Source organism: Silurus meridionalis, chromosome 13, assembly GCF_014805685.1.
Source record: "Silurus meridionalis isolate SWU-2019-XX chromosome 13, ASM1480568v1, whole genome shotgun sequence".
NCBI lineage: Eukaryota > Metazoa > Chordata > Actinopteri > Siluriformes > Siluridae > Silurus > Silurus meridionalis.
In genome coordinates, this window is record NC_060896.1 from 8,004,197 (window position 1) to 8,029,160 (window position 24,964).

Genomic DNA, 24,964 nt, shown 5'->3' on the forward strand with positions numbered 1-24,964 from the left:
GCTACCTTCCTCTTGATCTCTTGTCCTCCATCTTACCTCTTTCTTCACTCTGCAAGACCTTGTACCAAGTAATGGACAGACTGAGCCAGAAAGGTGTCTCAGACAGATAAATTGTAGACATTATAGCTGTTTCGATACGCCTGTCTTCTTGAATAGTTCCTGACGCAATGGTGCAAGTAAAATAGTCCCAATAGTAGAACTATCTCTACCAGACACCTTTAGTTTGACAAGGGCATTTACATAGATCATTTGAATGCATTAAAATCTGTTTGCTATATAACATTTCTTTAAGATAAAAGTCTACCTTTTTGTCCTTTGCATTTATCTGTGATGTAATGAGTCACTTGAAGGAGGCTATTCTGCTACATTTCTCCGAAAATAATTCTAGGGGGAGGTTATAGACTTTTGCAGAATAGGTTCTTGATTGCACTGATGACCTTCAGCTCTTCAATTAGTGTGACAGATTATACCTTGCTATCAAACCAGCAGTGGTGCAAAGTAATACAACCTCACTAGACTCGAGAGTTGTTTAAATTGAAATAGATCAGGCCTGCTAAATGAGTCGATGCAAAATAGGTTAAAATGACATATTTGAATATAATAAACACTGGAAAATGCCTTGCTGCCTCTCGTTTGTGCAAATATCAAATTTCTACATATTATTCATCAGTCTTATATTTAGACTTCATTATTACAAAGGAAAATTGCAATTTTCACATATCCAAGTTTTTTTGTCAGAAATCTTGAATCAGAGCACAGGGTCAGCCATGTTACTATGGTGGAGTACAGAGGACTAAGGGCCTTGCTATTGCTTGGCTATACCTGGGCTTTGACCTTCAACCTTCTGATCAGAAATCCAGAGCCCTATCCACTGAGATACCATCTCCCCCAGCCAAGCAGTCAATCATGTGGAAAACAAGAAAATGGTCTCAGCCACTAGTTTTGATAAGCCTGAGCCCATTGTAGTGTCAGATTCCTGTTCCTGTCTGATAGAAGTGGAATCCAATGTGCTATTCACCTGTTGTAGCTAATCCATCGAAACCTTTAATGTAAAAATATTTATTTTGCTCACCACACTTGTAAAAAGTGATTTATAACTTTAACTGTATACTTAATTTTTGCCTGCACCAGTCTGACCATTGTCCTTTGACCTCTCTCATAATTTTCACCCACATGTCATCTGGATGTTTTTGTTTATCATTTCAATCTGGGAAAACTCTCAATAATTTATGATCACAGAAACTGTTTCAGAAATAATAATAAAACCAGTCTATCTGGCATCAACAACCATGCCGGTGTGTTAAAGGCACTGAGATCACTTTTATTTATGTAAAAAATAACACAAGGTTTAAACCTCCATTTATATGTAGTAAATAATTGTATGCATTGAAATACTTCCATGTGTTTGTCTAATTGAACAAATGAGCAGACGTACCGGTGTTCAAATAAAGTGGCAAGAGACTTTGCATGTACATCTATGCTCATTAATAATCTGTAGACAAAACTACAGAAAATTACTTTGTATATATGGTTGAAAAAGCAAATAACTAATACACAAATAAACAAATAGATAGATAGATAGATAGATAGATAGATAGATAGATAGATAGATAGATAGATAGATAGATAGATAGATAGATAGATAGATAGATGGATAAAACTTTGTTGTCATTGCATAGTACAGGTACAGGTACACAGCAACTAAATGCAGTTGCCTGCATATGTTGACTTTATTACAGAAATTCCTGAAAATACTGTATGTTCATATTAGGTTTTAGATACTGCACAGTAGCCTTTTTGACAGCATTGTTGATGTTCTGTCACCTGGTTTTAAGAGAAAGCCACCATCATGAGGCATATTTGCATAAGGAACTTATGGACATTAGTATAGATTTCACATCCACTTTTTTTTGCCTTGGTCTGTCATGCTAGAGTGTTTTTTTAATGAGTGGAATGCAAAGTGTTTCATTTGGAATACAGCCCAGAAAGGTGTGTAGAAATGCAACCTTTGAACTGCAGCCGCAAGCAAAATGTACTGGATGCTGTAAATGTATTTCAATCGGTTGAACAACCTTGACCAAGTCATTTGTCATTTAGAATATTTTAGCCACAGCTGTTTGTGCTCATAAAGTTACAATTTCTTCTCTCATTTATCCAATGTTTAACAGCTGTATAATTCAAAGTAGTCCAATTCAATTAAAGACAATTTCTTCTATTTGAACCTAAAACACCAGACTTGGGTTTTAAATATTTTCTATACCACCTCTTACTATAGCAGCATACCTACAAACTTAAAACTGTAGAAAATTGTAAAGAGACTCGGAAAGTCCAGAGTTGTAGAATGCTCATCCATATTGCTTATAAAGAGGCCTATACATTTTGATTAAACAGAAATGGCAGAAAAGAAATTAAAATGATTATAATATGTCAGGCCTGAATATTAACACCACTATATAAGTGGCATAATTAAAGCAAATGTCTGCCAAGCCATCAAATTAAGAACAAATCAAAAATTCTGGTCAGCACATTTTAATATTCTATGTATAGTCCACATTAGGATAATAAATCTGCCTGATAAAAGTTTAACGAAACTTGATGGGAAGGTACTTCATTCTTTCATCTTTGGTAACTGGTCCAGGTAAAAGTGAGACTGAATCTGAAAGAAATATACCAGAGACAAGCTGTTTTATTTTCCAATTCATTTCTAGACAGAAATTTGATAAAGGTTGATAAATTCTCCTTTTAATTTTACCTTAAATATTTCACCTAGCAATTAAATTTCACAGTTTAAAGAAAAACAGTGGAGAAGTTTTGAAAGTATAAGAGAACCTAAACAGTTTTAGAATAAGTATCTTGGTTGCAGTAATAACTAATCATATTAGATTTTATGGGTGGATGCTTAAAAAGAAAAATACTGAGGTAAAAAAAAAAAATAAATGAGCCACAATCTCACTTCTTCATACTATTCTGTGGATTATTATTGCAAGTAGTTGCATTTTGATATTATATTATATATTTATGTACTTTGTAGAGAATAAACAAGATCGTGTTGATAGTGTTATTCATTTGATTGTTTTTCTTGTTTCTCTGTGTAAAATTGTACCTTACATTACAATGAATCTCGGGTATTCATGGCATGGAGTGGAGTGTATTTCTTAGCTGCATTAGTTGGAGCAGACAGTTTGAAAGACAGTTGCACTGTTGTTTAAGTTTTGGGTATGATGAACAAGAGTCAAGGGCTCAGAGTCACCAAAATTACATGCTTTTAACTATGTAATATCAACACACATCCATGTATATTTCAGCACTGGAATGTTATAAGGATAAGCCTATACGAACAATCGGAGAAATGCAGCAAGGTGGTTGGCATTTATTCTTGGCTCAATTGATGCAACACCCAGTCAAATGCAATGTAGCAGAGAAGATTACATTTCATGGTGAGTTGCATTCCATTCTGATCTATGTTCAGGATTTTATACCTTGAAAGTAAATGTACAACATACTGCTATACAGATCAAGCAACAGACGTAGTGAAATAAAGCATTGTCGCTTATCAGGTTGGTATATACTACACAAATCAATATTTTCTATCGAGTTTCTAGGGAGCTGAGGTCTTCATCCAACATGTAGAAATGAACTACATTCCAGTATAAACCTTGTGTGTGTATTGCATTGAAGCTTGTGCCAGAAAAAATACCCTAAATATCTAAAACATTGTTATGTTATTCAATAATTTCTGGGGAATTCATGTGTGCAGTCTGGACAAAATGTGAAAATTGGAAAAGGCTAAATTAGCATGACAGGCTAGTGTTATTCGTTATTGCATCATAAGAGATATGAAACTATCATCAGAGGCGTCAGACCTGGAGGGAATAGTAGAACAGACTACCCAATGTCTGTACGTGTGGGTGGCTGTCAAGAGGCCTGAACTAAAAATGCTGTATTTTCCAAGAGAGTGGAATCAAGCCAATAAAGACTTGCAAAGATTTAAAAACTCAGATCATACTCTGTGACTATGCTGTTTGAATAGAGGAGCAGGTGGGCGCCTTTATTATTCATATAATCAAATTTTTTTTTATTTTATAAGTGTATGATTGCGTGGCTCTTTTGTCTACTGAATTCTTTTGTGCAACCGCTACATCAAGTAAGGCCTAGCAGTGGCAGAGCCAGGGATTTTTCCATAGGGGTAGCCAGCAGGGGTGCAAGTTGCTCTGGGGTGGCACAGATTAAAATTTATATAAAATGTGTATATATTTTGTAGTCATAATTTACTCACCCTAATGTTTTACTGCACTCCTTGTCTTGCACTTTTTACGAAAGCTAAAATCCGTGCTATTTTTGAAAACAGTTTTTGATGCCTAACTGTGACTACTGATGAGTGTCGGGAGAGTTTTGTGTGGTGCAATCATTATCGTATACACATGATCGAACTTCTCCTTGATCAATATTTGTGAATATATTTTCGTCTTTTAAAAATGGGTGGGGTGGCCAGTGGGGTGGCCGTGATTATGTCCATAATGGCCACTGCCACCCCTGGCCAACTTCTAGCTCTGCCCCTTAGGCTTAGTTCACACTATATATTAAATGTGTTATTAGCTTTTCCTCTCTAAAATTGTATTATGTTTTAGAGTTTGTTTGTTTGTTTTTTATTATTGAAAATTAATATTTAGTTTGATTTTCCCACATTTTTATAATGACACAATGAAAAAAATAATGGCATATTTGAAATGTTTTAACTGATTGTAGCATCGGTTCATTGATTACATACATTGATCAACTAAGTTTTTTAGTTAGCATGAGTCTGACTTTTGACTTTTGTTTATTTTCCACCAGTTTAATTTCTACATTGTCACTATCTGTATTTGAGTCCAAGCCTGTAATAGAGCTAGACCTAAATGCTCTAGTATGACTGTTACGATGGTCCAAAGCAACATTGCTGGCTTTTGATTGTGTGACACTATATATATATATATATATATATATATATATATATATATATATATATATATATATATATATATATATATATATGTGTGTGTGTGTGTGTGTGTGTGTGTGTGTGTGTGTCAGAGAACCAGCAGCCACGCCTCCCTTTAAGGCTCACATTCTCACTCAGCCTATCCCTGCTACTAATCACCTACACCTGTCCTATATTTACCCATCCCTATTATATGGTCCCTATTCCCCTTCACCAACGGTCTTATCTACAGGTTACTACCATACATTATTCCGGACTACTGCTCTGTGTGCTTCCATGCTCCTGGCTCTGCTTCGCCGGAAGCACTCAATTAAGTTTACCTTTTGCTTCAGTCACTTCATAAACTCTTGTGTGTGTATTTGTGGACATTGAAGAACATTCCGTATAACTCCCAGTTTCTGACACTTGGTCTATCCGTGACAGACAGACAGACAGACAGACAGACAGACAGACAGACAGACAGACAGATAGATAGATAGATAGATAGATAGATAGATAGATAGATAGATAGATAGATAGATAGATAGATAGATAGATAGATTTGGGTGACTAGTGTATATGAGTAACTTCTTTACATTTGGTGATCATCATTTTAATCTTATTTTATCAGATTAAATAGGACCAATGCTAAATGTATTGTAGGAGTAATTAGAAATGATAATGTCTTGTGTCATCAAATAAGGTCCACATTAGTGTCAGTGCCGTTCCATTAAAAGAAAGTTCATACATAGTGTTGATTAATTTAAACCTTATTCTGTATCAGCAGTGGTAGAGACTTAGCTGCACTGCCCTCACTATAAATTTTTTTTCTCAGTAAGCCTAAATACACAGTAGTCAGTCCTGATCCTGTTATCTTGCATAAGCTTCAAAATCTCCTGCTGCCCAGGGTCCATAAACGGCTGGTTTGTCAATCTTATATTGTGAAAATTCACTCTTTCTTTGCCGATGATTTTCTTTGCGGAGGCTTCACTTTGAAATTTTTTTGTTAACGTTACACTTTTTCTCTCAACAAGGGTTTGTGGAGGCCCTGTTTTCTGGCTTTCTAGAATCACAAATAACAGTTTGGTGATTTGCTGCTGATGATAATGATGATAATACTAAAGTAAAAAAAAAACCCTAGGAGGATGTGACTTAGACAATGTCCTGAAGATTAAAATTCAGAATGAACCTCTTGTGGTGTGACACAAAACATTGTGTGTTGTGAAGGACAGCTTTATAGTACACAGTACATAGCATTACTTCTATGGGCTCTCTAAAATTTTTTGGTTTGCGATATTTAAATGCTATTTATCAGAAAGATGGACCCAAGGAAACTTTTACTTTCAACTTCCATACAGATAAATGCTTCATTTACATCTGTATTTGAAATGAATTAGCCATTAGAACTGACCTGGTTGTAAACTGAAATACAAACATTATATTAGTAACTGTGTTGAAGTCTGGGGTATCCAGGGAAGATCATCTTCTGAAGGAAAAGCAAAACGTTTTTTAAGGAAATGTAACACTTCATGCTATCCATGTGCACAAGTTTCAGAAGTTTCTAACTGAGCATATTTCTCTTGGAGTTAATTACTGGAGAAGTTCCCTAGTCAAAAACATTACATGATAATTGGTTGTACCTTCCTTTAAAACACCCCAATCCTATAACATTTCTGTCAGGTAGCATTGTTTCCATTTTCTGGAACTGTCTGGAAAGGAGTGAAGTCCAGTGACATTTCAGAATTTTTGAAGTTCCCCAGTATTTCATTGCATACTAATTCGGATTCATGCACTTTGGAACATGAGTTTTGTTGTGGGTTTTTTGGACATGAACCAGCAACAGAGTTGTCAGAATTATGTACAGAGACTGTTTTCCATAAGCCATTGCAGCATCATATGGCATTTCACAACTGTTTCTCATTAATGTTAATTTTTTATTCGGTCCCTTGTTCTGTCATGTAACAAAGTGGAAATGAATGCAAGTGCAGATATTATATTACATAAAATGCAGTTAATCAAATAGCATTATACTGAACAAAACACAAAATAACCTGAACCAGCGCCAAGCTTAACCGAACCTGAGCAATGAGCAATCACATAAGAGAACAAAGTGAAAGTGGTAATATAGTATATGATATACAATATATAGTTATGTAGGTAATATATAGTGATTATATATAAGTGGTAATTAAGCTGAAAGCGAAACAGGTGTGGAAAAAGATGTGACCATATTATGGCTTATGGGAATCATAGTTCCTGTACATAATCCTGATATGAGTCTACTGTAATTCTATGCTACTGTATATGCTGCTGTTTCTTTCGGCTTCTCCCGTTAGGGGTCGCCACAGCGGATCCTCCGCACGTTTGATTTGGCACATGTTTTACGCTGGATGCCCTTCCTAACGCAACCCTCCCCAATTTATCCGGGCTTGGGACCGGCACTGAAAGTGGCTGGGGATGCAATATGAGCAATATGATACACCGACAGTGACAGTGCTATTGTTGGATTATGTTTGTCTTTAAAGCATATAGAAATAGGCTTAGAAATGGATTTTCCAAACTACTTCACATACTGTATTTTTCATGTATTGTGGAAAAGAGGCACAGGCCACCATTACCAATAAGATATATAAATGCATGTGTTCACTTATTTAAAAAAAAAACAAAAAAAACACTTATGTTATGTGCTATTTGTTGTATAAAAATGTTGTTTATGTTTAATTGCACAAATTCAAGTATAACTGAAGTTTGACTGTTGAATATGTGCAACATGCAGTATCCCTGTGCAGTTCCTAGCGCTAGTAAATTTTTTAAAATCTCAGTAGGCCTACTTACCCCATAGTATTTGAAATGCTCTTAGTGATTTGTTATGAACTCAGGTGAAATTCTTCATGATATTGCCATAATTTAGGGCATTTATTATTTACAAAGACTGTGTGCAGCTTTACTTCAGCCTAGGGGTTGGCAGCACGCTGCTGGAGCATGACAAGCGGCTCTTTTATTCCCAGCTTACAGCTTCTTGCGGAATTCAGTCAAGATGCAGCAATTCTTTGCAAAGCACTGTTTTATTAATGAATTAGTTCAATTGCACAAATTTGTCTGGTGTATAAATGCTAATTTATATATATGATATTACGGACATAGGAGTGCCATTCGGCTACCTGGGAATTCAGAGACAATTTTATTTATTCAGAGACAAACCTATTGTAGAAGATATAGACACTATAGCATGACTCGATATGTTTAATCTGCAAATAAAAAATTAATAAATTGATAGACATCTTACAAAAGAAAATAAATAATTAAAACCATCCATTTTTGGGGAAAATGATCAGATAAAGCTGACGAGAGTTTGTGTTTGTACACTGGTTTAAATTATATAATATATATATTATAACATTTAGTATACTAATTTAAGACATACTGAGACTTTGGTAAAATATCACACCAACAAAATGTTGAACATAAATACCTGAGCCTTCAGTGGTGGGTGATTTTTACTGAAATTTGACAAATATTTCCTCTACCCTTATACTTATACTATATGTTTCCCTGTTTTTATAAATAATTTGCTATTTATAGATTCAGTCTGTGGTTCTTTTGGTTATATCTGTGTGCTAAAGCCAGAGGGAGTATTTACTTTCACAGTGTTTATTGAAAACCTAATTCACTCAAACAAGACTTGTTTTCTTCCAAGAATGAAGTGTTGTATTGACAACGTGTTGCTGATCAAATCGAGTTACTTAATACGGTTAACTCTTCATGCTTCTGTGGTCTGCAATTCCTGGGTTCTGAAAACATTCAGCAGCTTTACAGTGGGATAGAAAACCCCGTCTGGTCCCCCAGCCTTTTCCCCAGTCACCTCTAAACACCTCCACCCCAAAATAAATTCTTTTGTTCTTCTGTTAATAGCAATTTTCCTGCCTGAAACCAAAATGTGCACTGAGAGATATTGCAGAAATGTCAGGTGATTAATTTGGATATTTACCACATTTCAAGCTCAAGTGAACAGAGAATAGATGTGGAATTCTCTTACACTTAGCCTATCGAGACGGTCTTCACCAAGAAACCTTTCTGAATTATGTTATATCTTTCAGTGCACAGAATTAAATCTTGAGGTATGGAAATAAAAATGTCAAGCTATGTAACTAATATAGAGTTTTAACTTTACATTTGAAATTGAGTTGTGCATGCAGTGTGACCAGATAATCTTTGTTTATGATAAGTGCTGTATTTACAGTTTGATGTAACTATGTTAATAAATGTGACATTTAAATGTATAATAACTAAAAATACACTTGAAATAAAAATAAAAGTAAAACGACTATAAATCCAATTCAGGATCGATATTTAATATTTATGAATAAAATAATCAGTTAATTTAAACAGATCAGTAAGTAAAGCAGATGTTTACTTGGGCAGCTTTTCCTTCAAACCGTGGACACGTTTTCTCTAAAATGCATTAAAATGACTTACATTAAAATCATTTTATTCATTAATTCAGTAAATGAAAAAAAAATTATATATTAAAATATTATATTAAAATATAATATTAAAAGCCTACATCCCATTTGTACCCATGGCTTCATTAGGTTTTGTTCACAATTAACTGCCCCACCACCCCACCACCCACCGCCCACACACACACACTCACACACACACACACACACACACACACACACACACACACACACACACACACACACACACACACAAACACACACACAAAGAAAAAATAGATAAGCTGGATCAAATGTTACTTTAATAAATTGCCAGTTCAGGTGGGTGGAATTCATATTCCTAAAATGAATGCAAATTTGATGTGGTTTGTTTGTAATTATACTGTAATAATATATAGCAGCAATGCTCTATGTTTATTTCAAAGCCTGCTATATATCATATTATATTCTTTTTATATTTTTCAAGTCATTTAATTTCTTTTGTTTTTATGTTACATCAGATTATTTTTGACATGAAAAGAAAAAAGCTGTGTTTCCATTCCACAATTTCTGTACATCCTTGTTGTCAGGGCTATAGCAAAGTGCTTGTGTTTAAAATCAGTTATATACACAGGGATGCAGAAATGTGTTTGAAATTATAGTATATTGGACTAACATTCAGCAATTAAACATTATATGAACAAAATTGAAGGGACACCAGACTTTCTCAGCCATGTGTTGTTCTTTCCCAATGTGTTTCCACAAAGTTGGAGTGATACCATTTTTTAGGATGTCTTTGGATGAGGCATTATATTTTCCCTTAATTTGAACTAGGAGACCCAAACTTCCAGCATAACAATGCTCCTGTGCACAAAGCGGGTGGAGGATCTTAATTGGCCTGCTATAGAGCTCTGATTTCAATCGTACTAAACACCTTTGGGATTATTTGGAACAGTGACTGCACCCAGGTCTCCTCGAACTACATCAGTACCCGACTTTACTTACACTTTTTTGGCTAAATTTGCACAAATCTCCACAAAGACACTTCAAAACCTAGTGGAACATCTTCCCAGAAGATTGAAGGTTATTATAACTGCAAATAGGTACAACATGTAGAATGGGATGTTCAGAAAGCACAAATGAATCTTATGTTCAGGTGTTCATATTTATCCATATAATATTCCTGCATCTTTGATGATATATACACATATGTATAGAGCATATGTGTCAAACTCAAGGCCGGCGGGCCACATCTGGCCCGATGTACAATTATATTCGGCCCGCAAGATCATTTTATATAGATCTTTTATTATTGTTATTAATGGCCCGGCGATATAAAGCGCTGATGACACACAAACTACAGATCCCATAATGCAGCGCTTCAGCTGCCTTACCGAAGACTACCTGGGAACATTCCAGCATCAATCAAGTCGAGCTTCTGTTGATTTATTTAACCCTATTGTAAAGCTATTGTGAAGCCCCTCACAATGGTGAAGAGAAAAGTTGATTCTGAAAACAGAGCCTTTCAAAATCGAAGGGATTCTGAGTAAATGTTTACTGACACTGGCGGTAAACACGTGTGTCTTATTTGTGGAGCGAATGTGGCTGTAATTAAGGAATTGAATCTAAGACGGCATTACGAGACAAAACATCAGGAGAAGCTGAAAAACCTGAATGCAGAGCAGAAGATACAGAAAGTAGAAGAGTTAAAGAAGAATCTGACATTTCAGCAGACGTTTTTCACCAGAACAAAATCACAAAGTGAAGCTGGTGTTAACACAAGTTTGATTGATTACATGATGAAGGTGTGAGACGTCTAGTGTGTGACAGGAGATATTTTTATAGAGTGCAAAATATTTTAAGTTATTTAAAGTTTAAGTTGATTTATTCTGGAATAATATTCCTGTCTTTTTTTATTCATATTTATGTAAAAAAAAAAAAAAACATTTAGCTTTAGTGTGTTTAATAAATGTTTATCCTGTTCGGCCCACGACCTAAAGTGTGCTTTGAGTTTTGCCCCCCTGTGCAATTGAGTTTGACACCCCTGTTATAGAGATTTAATCTGAGTGGAGCCTATATAGAAAATCGGAAGCAACTTTTCCAATCACCAATGTCCTTTTAATGTAGTTACCTTTTCATAGGCTGCTAGTGTTTTGTCCATAAACTGTGAGGAGCTAATAAGCACAGTACACAAAGTTATGTATAACAAGTTGCATGTCACAATGGTTTTATGGCATTTATTAGAGTAGCCTACATGAAAAAGAAGGACTTCTCTGTTGGTACTCATCTCCATTCCTAAACAGTTACATTTACATTTACAAGTATGGAATCCTAATATAATTTATGATGCTTTTGGAAATAGTATTCGATTTCAGTGGGTCAAAGAGAAACAGTATGTTCTTATATTCGTATAATCAGGGTTTTGAACATGGAAATTCCACAGTGAGTGAAAACGTCTACACACTAAACACAAGCAACAACATATCTCCAGTTCAAACTAATAGGGGGACATCTAAAACCACTACCAAACACCAACTACAATAATTTAATATAAAATACAAGTGATAAATACATAAAGCATGTGCAGAAAACGTTTGCCTGTCTTTGTGCGCAGAAGGTCTGAGAATGAACAGTGTTAACTATTTTCGGAGTAATGAGTCATCCTATTCAGGAGGACGTAATCCTTATCGAATCTATCTTTTTTTTTTTTGGCTGTTGAACAAGGAAAAGTTATTCTGCTGCTTCTCACATGAGAGCACACGCCGCTGTAAATGGAAGCACTGCATGCCCATGTTTGTCAGAGTGTGACAAGAAAACAGTGGGGTCACTGCTTTTCGCTTTTCTGTTCGAAATGTCACCTAAACAAGTTCCTGTGTATGTAAATTCAGCAGCAGCTTATGAATGTAATGTTCATAATGAGCTTTACCACCAAAGCACGGTTACATATATACATCAATTCTACACCTTCTAATATTTACTACATTCCAAAACCAAACACTGAGGACCAAATCTCCAGACACACACATTCAGGTTGGGTTCAGGTGGGAAAATACATTGACAAGGAATGGCACAAACATTTAATAGTGTCTGGAAAAGCATTCCTAGCTGATACTACTACAACTCAAACATAATTTGGTTTAATTTCCATTTTACTCAGTACACAGTAACGCGCAAAAATAAGCCTGGATATTATCTGGATGTGTGAACTCAACCCCTGTGGTCTGTCTGTTCAGTTCAGGGTATACTGGGTTCTTAACTAGTCCCGTGTGTGTCTGGGTGCCCGAGCCTTCCCACGCCGCTCACCGCCATGGGAATACCGCCATTTAGCTGGCGTGCCCTTGTGCTTCTTCCTCTTCCTGTCAGATGCGCACCACACCCTCTCGCAGTACTGCTCCACCCGCTGGAAGTTACTGTAGCCAATCAGCTGCATGAATTCTTTATACCAGAGCTTTCTGGAGGAATGGGCAGACGGGAGGCTTGGGAAGGGGCATGGTGGAGAACGCAGTTGGTCCTCGCTGTTATCGTAGTCCCTTCTGTGGAACAGATTCTCCAGTGTGTTTTCTTCCAACACCTCCAGAATCACCCTGGCTATGGTCTGGACAAAGCCATGCTCTACAGACTGACACAGGTACACACCAGTATCAGACTTCTTTGTTTTCAGAAACAATAAGCCATGAGGCGTCTGAATAACATGATCATTGTCTTTTATCTGAAAGAGAAGAGAGAAATACGAGTCATTGTTATGGAATTAGAACGTTGGATTACTTATGAATTTTTTTTATTTTTTTTACCTGCTTTGTGTTTAATTGAACACAAAACTTAACTACATTTTAAATAATGTTTACATTCCGGTCTAAAATATTTTAAGTTGAGAATCAAGAAATTTGACTATTTTGAACAGCAGTATTCTTGACATGTACAATTTAGGAGTGTTGCATGATGTAGCTGATTTCAGGGGGTAAAATCTCGTCTTGTGTGACATCTTAAATTAATTTAAAACCTAGAAATGACTTTTGTGAATTTTGGAATTGACTTTGTAACAAAAACAAAAAAATATATCACATTGAAATAATGTAACTTTAATTTCATGGTACGGAATTGTATTTGTGTGTGTGTGTGTGTGTGTGTGTGTGTGTGTGTGTGTGTGTGTGTGTGTGTGTGTGTGTGTGTGTGTATACCTCTTCTTTATCTGTGCCTTTCACAATGTACCATGTGAGTAAAGCCTGAAGAGATCGAGCTCTACACTCCAGCAGAGTGCTGTTGTTTTCCACTCCATACACTAACTTCTCTGATACAACCTGAGCCTCTGAAACACACACCAACATCTCATTTAATTGCCAGTCAGACTCCAATTTAATAAAATGAAATAATAAATAATAATAAAAGACAAATTTTATATTGTGTTTAGTGATAGGTTTAAATGTTAGGAGTATGGTTTATTTTAGGGTTAAGGTTTTCACAGGGTTAGTTAAAGGTAAGCATTGGGTTAAGGTTAAGGTTAGGATTAGGATTTAGAAAAATGTAAGGCGAGTGTTAGGGTTTAAATTTAGATAGAGGGTTAGCATAGGGTAGGGTAATCCCAGGGTTGGGATTTTGATAGAATCAGGGTTAAACTGGAGGTTAAGGTTAGGATTTTGATTGAGTTATGATTAAATTGAATGTTAGAGTTGAGGTTGTGATATAGTTAAAGCTAGGGTTAGGGCTGGGTTAAGATTAGGGTTACTATTCTAAGAAAGTAAGGGTTACATTTAGGTTTAGGGTTTATGGTTAAGAATTGGGTTAGGATTTTACTAGAGTTAGGGTTAAGGTTTGGGCTGAGGGTAGGAATTTGATAGCGTTGTGGTTAAATTGAAAGCTAAGATTAGGGTTTTGCTATAGTTAGGGTTAGGGTTAATGCTAGAGTAAGATTTGAATAGCGTTAAAGCTAGGGTTAGGGTTAAGATCATAGACAGGATTTTGATAGCATTAGGCTTAAGGGTAGGGTTAGGATTTTGACAGATTTTGGGTTTAATTTAAGTTTAGGTTTAATGGTAGGTTAGGTTTGTTAAAGGTTAAAGCTAAGATTTAAATATTTAGGTTAACCTTATTCCAAACCCTGTAGAACATATGCAGTGATTTGATATGGTAAGTATGTATAATGTCTAGCTAGAATAAATGAATATCTTATCTATAATATCTTACCTAGAATAAATGCATATCTAACAGATATTTATGCACATAACATTACTCATAATGATCTAATCTGAAGGTATTACATGGCATCAATTGTTTTAAGATCAAGCGTTCGCTTAACGCACCATTCAGCGGGAGACCATTACACTGCTGCACTGCATTGCCGTGACGGACATCCTGCCTTCTGAACCGCCTGCAGAGAGAAAAGCGAGGAGAAGCATTAAACTCTCAACCACAATTCAAGTGTTCTGTTTGACACTCGTTTATCAAGTGCAGGAGAAAAGAGCCCCAGAAAATAAGGAAAATGTAGCAGGAAAAATGAAGCGTGTGAGTGAGAGAGAGAGAGAAAGAGAGAGAGAGAGAGAGCTTCACTCCCCTGCTGATGTTTAATCCCAGAAAGAAATCAATTGAGGGCAGCTAATCTTTTCCATCAGCATCCTGCCCTCGACTGCATTTGAAGGCTACTCAGTCCTGATTATTTGTGATTTCCGTGTCCGCTTGTGTATGGAAAATGAGCATGTGATGAGCATTAGCATGTGTGGGAGGTGTTAGCGTAAAGTGCTAATGGGTTCAACGGGATGGCAATATGAAAGAACTGACAACAGTGGATTAGGGAAACACTCATGCTAAAAATTAACTCTGCTCTGATGAGCATGTATGTGCGCACACACACACACACACACACACACACACACACACACACACACACACACACACACACACACATCTTGGTTTTAAAAAGCCTCTTCAAAAAACACCGATTTATAAACTGACAGTGACTTCGATGAAAGGCTAGAAATTGGCAGAACTAAACACACACACACACACACACACACACACACACACACACACACACACACACACACACACATTGTGAACCAGCAAGGCAGTAGGTGATGAGAAGGAGACATGAGACAGCAGGAGGTGAGGCGAGACTCTCTCACCGGGAGCACGTCTCCATCTTAGCCTGTGTAATGGCCATAATTAAAACCCTGTGTGCATTTATGTGTGCCACAGCAGGAACGTTTCTGTGCTTGTACACGTGTGTTTGTGATCAGGATGTGACAGACCAAGCTCTGTGCATGTGTGTTGTGTGTGTGTTTATACCTTTTAGAAAAAATGGCATGTAACATAGAGCTTCAGCAGCACCTCTGCGTCAGTACACAGACGTATGTGATCAAAATGCGGAGTATATATATATATCAAAAAGGTATCAAAAAGATTTGAGAATAGTACTATATTTATCCATTTTTACACCCTATCTCCTTCATAATAATCCCCTTGCACAGCAATGCAGAGCGTCCAGCATTCCTGCCATTTCTGAAACATGTCCTTGAAGTCTTCTTTTCGGTTTGTCCTAAGCACCTTCTGCAATTTGTGCTGGATCTCTACAATTCTGTCAAAATGACAACCTTCGAGCTGGATCTTCATCTTCAGGAAGAGGCGAAGTCCACAGGAGTCAAATCTGGCGAATGGGGTGGGTACGATAGCGAGATCATGTGGATTGTTCTCATCATGCATTGGACATATTCAGGGGTTGAGCTCGTTGAAGGTCTTCCTGATCCGAGCCTTCTGATGTGATGTGATGTTCTTCCGCTCTTGAAGCGCGCGTGCCACTCAAAACACCTCGAACGACTCATTGCAGCATCGCCATATGTCAAACGTGTGTCAAATGTTTCTCTGGCAGATTTGTCCAGTTTCACGCAGAATTTCACGTTGTTCTAACTTGATGTCCGTGATGAAATCGCAGACGTGGGAACGCAGATGGTCAGAATAGCACCAGTCAACACCAGTTGTCTTAAAACTTTTTAATACCACCTCGTATATGTGTGTGTTATTCCAAGGACATTTTTAAAATCTACTAGTAATTAGGCATTTCCCTTTGATGTTTTGTATGTTTTTTTCACCTCAAAAGGGATGGATAAAGAATCGAGATGCCAGCGTCTTATTTGGTCATTTCTGATTATTGTCCCGATAATTGTTCCGAGAACTATCCTAAGGATTTTCATTCTGGCTTATGACACATTATTGCGTGTGTGTGTGTGTGTGTATGTGTGTGTATGTGTGTGTGTGTGTGTGTGTGTGTGTGTGTGTGTGTGTGTGTGTGTGTGTGTGCGTACCTCTTGTGTGTGTAAATGCCAGCAGGTATGTATCTGGAGCAGGTGTGTCCATCCCAGGCACAGTATGGGTCTCTGGCTAGGCAGCAATCGGCACAGGCTGAACCATACAGGCCACATTGGTGCACTTGAACCTGCGTCACTCCCAACTCCGAGCCCACATACAGGTGTTGCTGTGAGAGTGAGAACAAACTGCAGTTAACACCATGGGGTTCATGATATTGAAGAGAATAAAAAGGGTAGACACAGTAGGATGCACAATACTATTAATAAGAAGAAGAAGAAAGAGAAGAAGAGGAAATGAAATCAAATGAAAATAGAATAAATACTCTAATAGTTTGGTTACTGTTATTTCTTATTATTATTTGACTGTTGTTTTATTACTACTATTAGTATTATTGCTGTTGTTATTACTTTTGTTCTTATCGTTGCTGAACTGCTTATCACGTTCATTTACCTGCTTATCTTTAAGAATAAGATTGTAACTGTTTGCTGCCTAATCACCATCTAGTGGCAGTGTGAAGAATTGCATTTTTTTCCAAGGCAATCACTACACACATGAAACAGATACAGAAAAATTGAATCTCGGATGAAAAATGTTTTTCTTACCCTTTTATTTGATATGATGATTTCTGTAATTGGCACTGGAATCTATAGAAAAAATTAAATATATCACATTAAACAGGAAGTTCATAATAAAAACCCAATGTGACACCTCACCATCAGTACTAGCTATTTACCTTGAAGACTTGAAGCTCCTCCAGAAGCACTTCTTCAATTGTGTTGGACTCTTTGTTGAAAATGGTGATCAATTTTAACACGACTGAATCATCTGTGGATGAATACATCGTGCTTAACTGCTGGGTGTAATATTATTACTGTAAATGCTAGATATCTGTAAAACTCATATTTTAATATGTAGACATGGGACAGTACCTGTCCCAATGAACAGGACATTATAATGTCCATCCTCTGCCTCCACTCTGTCTACCGCGATCTCGGTGAGTCTGCGTTCGCCATCTGTGTCCAGCAGAAGGGGCCTCTTGTGGACCGGCTGCACTGGCTGGAACATGAGGGGATGGGAACGCACGAAACGCAGAACCTCGTCTGGATAGCCCTTAGAACTGGAGAACTGACCACCATTAATCTTACTGGCACACTGAAAGAGTGAGAAAAGAAAGGGGAAGAAAGAGTTTGCTGATAAACTGTAGGGAACAAACTTTTCTGTTGAAATAAGAGGATGATCAGATAATAATGATTTAAAGGAAGGAGCTACGATCACCAAAGGAATTTATTTTTCGACATAAAAATTTATAAATACGCAAGCTGGATAATTTAGTATCTTGGGGTGCTATGTGGTTTTTAGGCTTTCTTCTTGTACGTAATTCATATTTTTCACCAAGTGAAACCAGTGATGAAGAGTAACAAAGTAAATGTTATTCATCACTTTACTAAGTAGCTTTTTTATTCCATATCTGTATGTTAATAAAGTATTTCAATTTGTTAATTAATTTCCATTAATTAAATATTTACTTTTAACTTCATTATATTTAAAAGTTAAATATCGTATTTTTTTACTGAACTACATTTCGTGAAATCATTTTAATTTATGAGTGGATAAAAACTGCTCATGCACACAGAAAAAACTGGAGTCATATTTTACCTACTGTATCTCTACTTTAACTCAAATAAAACAAACAAACATAACAAATTCAAGATCTGTTTTATTATACAATGTAATTCGTTTCTACTATTGTTTTAATGAAAAAAAAAATTACTTATTTTTATGGGTGCCAAGAATTGTGAACACCATGTGTTTACAGATGCTCCCAACCTTACGAACGAGTTACGTTCCGAGCGAGCGTTCATAGCATGAACTTGTTTGTTACTGTGGTCGTTATTGACAACGCATATCTCCTAATGATGTAAGAGCTATAAATACTATTAAACAACCAATAAAATATACTAAAACAAATAGAAATATTTGAAATACTGTATACAATATTTTGTATTAAGTAATACAAAAACTATAAAAATGTAAAAATAATAAAAAAAAAACACTTAAAAAAGTGAAGACTGGTTACGGTCGACGACCAGCTAGAGGTACGGCTCTCCTCCATGTAGAATTTTTTCGACTCTGAACAAATTTAATTGGACAGGTTTGTTCGTATCCGTGAAAATTTGTAAAGTGGGGAGCGTCTGTATTGCTGTGGCGCTGTCCTCAGAGCTATTTGTTCAGAGAAGCATTTTATATCCCTAACCTTTCAGAACAAACCCATGATAAGAGTCCTAACACTGTCATCTAAAAGGTCAGATATTCCGAGCAGAATCACAAGCCGTAATTGCATGGGCTCTAAAATGACTTATTTCAGCCCACTGACTGTATGTTTTGCTCCCTTATCTGTTTTACCTCCTTTGTAATTATGTAATAAACTCCTGAGATTGATTTATCGGGAACTCGTTGTCCGGCATCTCTCTGGGGATGAGATGCAAAATATAAAGCCCTAATTCCTTTCTGCATTCCTTTATAAAATGGAATGCAGTATTATGATGTGATGATCGGATCATTTTAGTGATTTGGTTCTTCAAATCTTGTTTATTACAATGAACGAATATTTTATTTGTCATTTTAAAAATTTTTATAAAATGTACAATTTTTAATAAGCAGATCCCCCAAAATGTCTACATACACTATCTTCGACAATAGTCAAAATAAATAAATAAATACATTTAATAAAAAAAAAAAAAAATATATATATATATATATATATATATATATATATATATATATATATATATATATATATATATGGGAGTCACGTGACAAAGAACAAACCACTCGGACTAGAAGAGTCAAGAGGTAAACTACTCAAATCTGTTGTCTGTACATAAACTATGGAGATTTTGCGATGCTTTTCTCATGTGCGTACAGTAGAAAATAAACAAATCACTTTTTGAGGCTATTCGTTCTGCTGAGTGACATTAAAGATTCAAAATAAACAAATGATTCAAAAATGACCGTTCACTAAAGCACTACTGTATATGAATTCTTGTGCCTGTGTGTGTGTGTGTGTGTGTGTGTGTGTGTGGGTGTGTGTGTGTGTGGGTGTGTGTGTGTGTGTGTGTGGGTGTGTGTGTGGGTGTGTGTGAGAAAGACTCACAGATCCTGGACGAGGGTATGGAACCTTCCCTTCATACACACCCCAGTGGTGGTCAGTGTGCTCACGATGTGCAAACGGACCATTAAACGCAGCTCGGATCTCGTCCATGTTATACTCACACACTGCGTAACCTTTGAAAACCGCACTATAAAAACAAAAGAAACACTTTTTTGAAAAGATGTGAAACATGATGCATGAAATTACATAAAATGCATGGACTCAGAATTGAGAAAGTTGCATACCATTTATACTAACCTGGTTGTGCTGAACAGACCAAAGATCCCAGGATTCTTGTCATCTTTTTTCTTAAGCACAAAGATATCCTCTGTTTAAAAACACAGAAATATATAGGAATAAGAAACAAATACTAAAGTATTTAAGGAATAAATACGGAAAAAAACCTGTGTGCGTGCGTGCGTGTGTTTTTGTGTAAAATTCATGTGTTAAATTCTCAAATTTAATTGTCAGAATTTGATTCATTTTCTCGAACAGCAACTCTGACAGTAATTCAGATCACATCTTTATATTAATGTGCTCATTCACATAGTTGCTGTTTCCATGGTAACAGCTCATTCATGGGAACTTGGATGCCAGATGCCATATAATCTCAGAGTAATAATAAACAGACTAAAAATTGCCTAGAACAACACACAGTCATGTTTTCTTCCTGACATCAGATGCAATTAATAGAAAACAGACAATGCAGGAATTTTCTGTAATAATGGACGACCTCTGTAATTGTGACCTCTGTAAATGTATTCTTGATAGCAATTTAGGAATTGCCGAGCTGACTGTTTAACATTAGATAGTTCTTATATACAATGTTTGATCATCTTCAGCTAACTGACAATCCAGAAAGGTCAAGATCAAATTTACGTCTACTGCAAAAAAATTTAAATAAATAAATAAAAATACAGCAAAACCAATACCTCAGTTCTCTAAACTCTGAACCTTGTCTTATGCAATCAAAGAAAACAGCAAAAAACCTTTTGTAAGAAAACCACAAACCTTTTTTTGTACCTAATATAACTTATTGGGTGCATTCCGAAAGTTTACTGAAACAGGCACATGAGAGAAAACACACACACACACACACACACACACACACACACTCAGGGCAGATATGCGAGGACACGTGTGAGGAATGTGCTATTTTATATCAGCTCCGGCAGACAAAGAAGTGTTCACTTCTCTATTTCCTGTGATTCCTTGTTCTTCTTTTCTTTCCATCTATGCATAATAAGTACTGCCATTTTATCAACGCAATTACCAAGTCAAAACATTCCCTCCGGTTATAGTGCAGCTTTCCGTTTGACTTGACCTCTAACACAAAATGAAATTTTCTTCTAAATGCCAACTAATATTCATGGCTTATGCATTGCCTAAGGGGAATACGTTTACGATGAAACTGTTGAAATGTCAGTTTTTAGGGTTGTGACGTCAAACATGTGTCAGTCTGGGTGGACTACTGTGTAAAATCTACTCTTGCAGACCATCGTTAGACTCAAATTGGGTGTGAGGGTTATGAACAGATTGTATCATGGAATTTCCATAATCCTAATTAAATCAAACTATAAGGCACTGTGATATACTGAGCACAGCTGCTAAAAATGTGCATGTTATTATCAAACTTCTGATAAAGACACTCCTTTTGGGTATAATGCAGACTAGCAGAAAAAAAAAAAAAAAGATTAAAAATAATGTCTCAATCATAAGTCTGGAACGATGGTTTAAATCAAATCAATATATATTATATTTTGAGCTGGACATAGATTCAGAAAGGAAATATATGGAATGTCATTTCAAGTACTGTATTATATACATAAAGGGAGCAGCCGAAAGATGAAAGAAGAAGAAGAAGAAGAAGAAGAAGAAGAAGAAATTAGCAGATATTTTTTTTATAGTAAAGTACAGCAATTTACTTAAATAGCCTGCCTCCATGCAAAATTCCATAACTTTAATTAAGTATTTAGTGGCTTCTTTGAATGTAAATGACTAGTGTGAACTTTCAGTAAGAAATTAAAAAGTAAAAACAGGGAAAAAGTGCAATATAATGGGATGCCATTTTATAACCTGCCAAATAAATTGCCAAGTTATTTTAAGTTATTTTAACTTCTGTATTTTGTATTATATGGATAAGGCCCACATTGACAAACTAATGCTCTACAAAAGACATTATGTAGAAACGTGTACCATTGATAAGAGTTTAGAATTGTCTTATGAACTTTTCTTACCCAGCTCATCAAAGTGGGTGTCGATGCCATTGGGTCCTGCCACTGAGCATATCAAACGGGCCTTGAGAAAAGAGCTCCACTTATTCACCAGCATCCTCTGGCCACCCTGATCATTCTGAAAGACAATTAATTTAACAATTAAAAAATGTAAAAAAAACAAAAACAAAACATTGTTTCATAGCAATGCTGCTTTTAAATGATATATTTTACATTTTGAATAAATTGTTATGTTAACATTCTAGACACTTACTGCACAAACACGGGCCACCCTGCTGTAGACAGCTTTATTTCCTGCCTCTGTGGTGGATACTTTCTCGGTGAAGAAGAAGTAAACTTTGTCATCAGATGGGTCATCATTATCAGGGATCACCACAGAACCAACATACTTGGGCTCTGGGGAAAAAAAAAAATCAATGCAGCTAATGATTTAAAAAAAACTGTGCCTAGCGATGGGCAATAGTTAGACTCGATCAGTGTTTAATGGGAATCTGAGTTACAGCTGTAGCATAAAAAAAATCATAATCCTGTCTTTTGGCAATAGTTGTATATGCATAGGTATACTGTACTAAAACATACATAGACTATAATACTTTAATGCTATAAAAAATGCATACCATATATTCAAATGTATATTTTGTTGCCATAGAAAATGTTAGACAGAACCAGGCTAAAAAAAGGCGTAAATTAAAAATACAATATACTGTGTCATCATTTGATTATTCTAGTTCCGACCTAAAACATTACATAAAATAATATTTACACACTTTTATAAAAAAAAAAAAATCAATACATTTCACAAGTGATTATAGGATTTTCACATGTAATCATGTAAAACTTTGAAATGTGCAGGTTTATACTGCTTTTATTTTATTTAAAAATTATCACAGAAAAATGCGCTATTTAATTATAATAAATTTGAATATATTTAAATATAATACATTTGCGCTATTTACATATAATAAAGAATTCACACCAACACAAACACGCTGTAAAGGTTTCCATGGTTCTGTATGATCTATGTATTGAACTGTTGTATGACGGAAGTGCACAGTTAACTGGGACTGGTTTGACTATGTATAACTTTTTTTTTTTTGTTCGGGTCTGTTGAGTCTTTTTGAGAGCTCCAGAGTAGACAAAGATAGATGGCATCTGCCCCACATGGCTTTTTTGCTTCTGTGTATGATTAATGGCACACAACCAGGGGCTCGGTCTACAAGAGCCCCCCTACAGGTGAGGACTGTAGTCTTTTATTCTCAGACATACAATGCCCCTCTGTGGTGTGTGTCAGAAATACACTACTATGTATATATATTTGCAGAAGTATAGAACCACTTATAAAAACAATATAAAGTCAGGAAGATGGCTAAGTTCCATACTCCTCCCACCCAGTGTGCTTTAGTGTAGCTTGGAGCCTCTGAGGCTCCAAGACATGAGGCACACATTAAACAAGCTCCCAGCATGACACTACTCCACGCTCTGAACTCAACCATCAGCCCAGTTCATTGATATGATTGATGATTAAATGTGATTCCATGTGGCATTTTCTCTCCTTTACTTTGCAGCTCTGTGTAAACATGTGTCTGCATAGAGAGCTGTTTAAGCTCAACGTATTATACAGTCACTCCTATTCCTATTCCTGGAGTACTTTTAATTTTGGAGACTAAATATTTAATTTTATGTGATCCAGATAATCATCCAATGAGATCTAGATTTACTTTAGTTTGTTTCTTGATCAGGGTTGAAAACCGTGTCATTGGAAAAAAAAAAAGGTCTCCTGCTAAAGTACTTCCAGCTATAATCGCCTAAATACAATATTCAGATGGTGGACCAGGTGGGATAGATTAGAACCAGGAGCCGATCACACCAAGAGTACTTTTCCTCTTGATATTGTCCAACATACAATTAGTAAGTGTGTCAAGGTGTGCTTCTGGTGCTTCATCTTGAAACCATTTGCATGTTCAATTAAACCTCCATCTGAAATCACAATGCTTAGAGCACAGGTTCTCACACGTTTTGCAGCCAAGGTCTGTTTCAGAGTAAAGGACGCTATTATGAGGAAAGCACAGACTTATTTAAGTTTATAAGAGAAATCCTCACAGTTTCTGTCCATGTTCTCCATGTGACCATATGGCTTTTTTTCCAGGTTCTTCAGTTTCCTCTCCCATTCTGAATATATGCTGGCTATGCTAAATTACCCTAGGTGTGAATGAGTGTGTGTGTGTGTGTGTGTGTGTGTGTGTGTGTGTGTGTGTGTGTGTGTGTGTATGATAGATGTGTGGTATGATAGACCCTTGATTTTTGCCTTGAACCCAGTGCTCCTGGGATAACCTTTAGGTCCATACTGACCCTCAACAGGACAACACATTTACTAAAGATGAATGAATAAATGATTCATAATTTTATTATGATTGTTGAGATCAGGGAGGACAAATTGTATGTGGCAAATTGTATGTTTGTTTCCAATGTAGATAATATTAAAGAGAAGGACACAAACCATGTATATGAAACATAATAGTTATCTTTAAGCAGATATTTTGTAATAATAGAAACTTGTGCCAATACCTAAAAGATATCAGTGGATCTGTGGTATAGGTATCGTATAATGGGACTGACACAACTTTATTTTGGCTTTCTATCTGTCAGTGGTGGTCAGTGGGTCTACTTTCTAGTTTTAGTGATGCAGTATAAGCAACTTTTACTTGCTACTGAACTACATTTATAATTCAATAGATGAACTTCTCACTCCACTATATTTTAATAGACAATGACCGTTACCAATTACATTTTGCACAGTGGCTTATTTATTCTGCAGAACGGGTGATATCACCATTTTCAGGGTATTGAAGGTACTAGAAGACGTATGAAGACAATTTACCATCTACGA

General features: G+C 36.1%; 1 protein-coding gene across 1 annotated transcript in view; it reads right to left on the reverse strand.

Moving 5' to 3' along the window:
• Window positions 1-11,592: 11,592 nt before the first annotated feature.
• sema3e (sema domain, immunoglobulin domain (Ig), short basic domain, secreted, (semaphorin) 3E) overlaps window positions 11,593-24,964 on the reverse strand; it is a 37,166-nt gene continuing 23,794 nt past the window's right edge. Inside the window, exons 7-17 of the mRNA XM_046865034.1 lie at window positions 22,331-22,473; window positions 22,081-22,195; window positions 20,102-20,171; window positions 19,847-19,991; window positions 17,622-17,844; window positions 17,426-17,517; window positions 17,295-17,336; window positions 16,689-16,858; window positions 14,694-14,761; window positions 13,575-13,702; window positions 11,593-13,105 (exon numbers count right to left, since the gene is read on the reverse strand). Coding sequence (XP_046720990.1) covers window positions 12,653-13,105; window positions 13,575-13,702; window positions 14,694-14,761; window positions 16,689-16,858; window positions 17,295-17,336; window positions 17,426-17,517; window positions 17,622-17,844; window positions 19,847-19,991; window positions 20,102-20,171; window positions 22,081-22,195; window positions 22,331-22,473 — 1,649 coding nt within the window. The 3' untranslated portion in view covers window positions 11,593-12,652. The remainder of the gene's footprint in view (window positions 13,106-13,574; window positions 13,703-14,693; window positions 14,762-16,688; window positions 16,859-17,294; window positions 17,337-17,425; window positions 17,518-17,621; window positions 17,845-19,846; window positions 19,992-20,101; window positions 20,172-22,080; window positions 22,196-22,330; window positions 22,474-24,964) is intronic.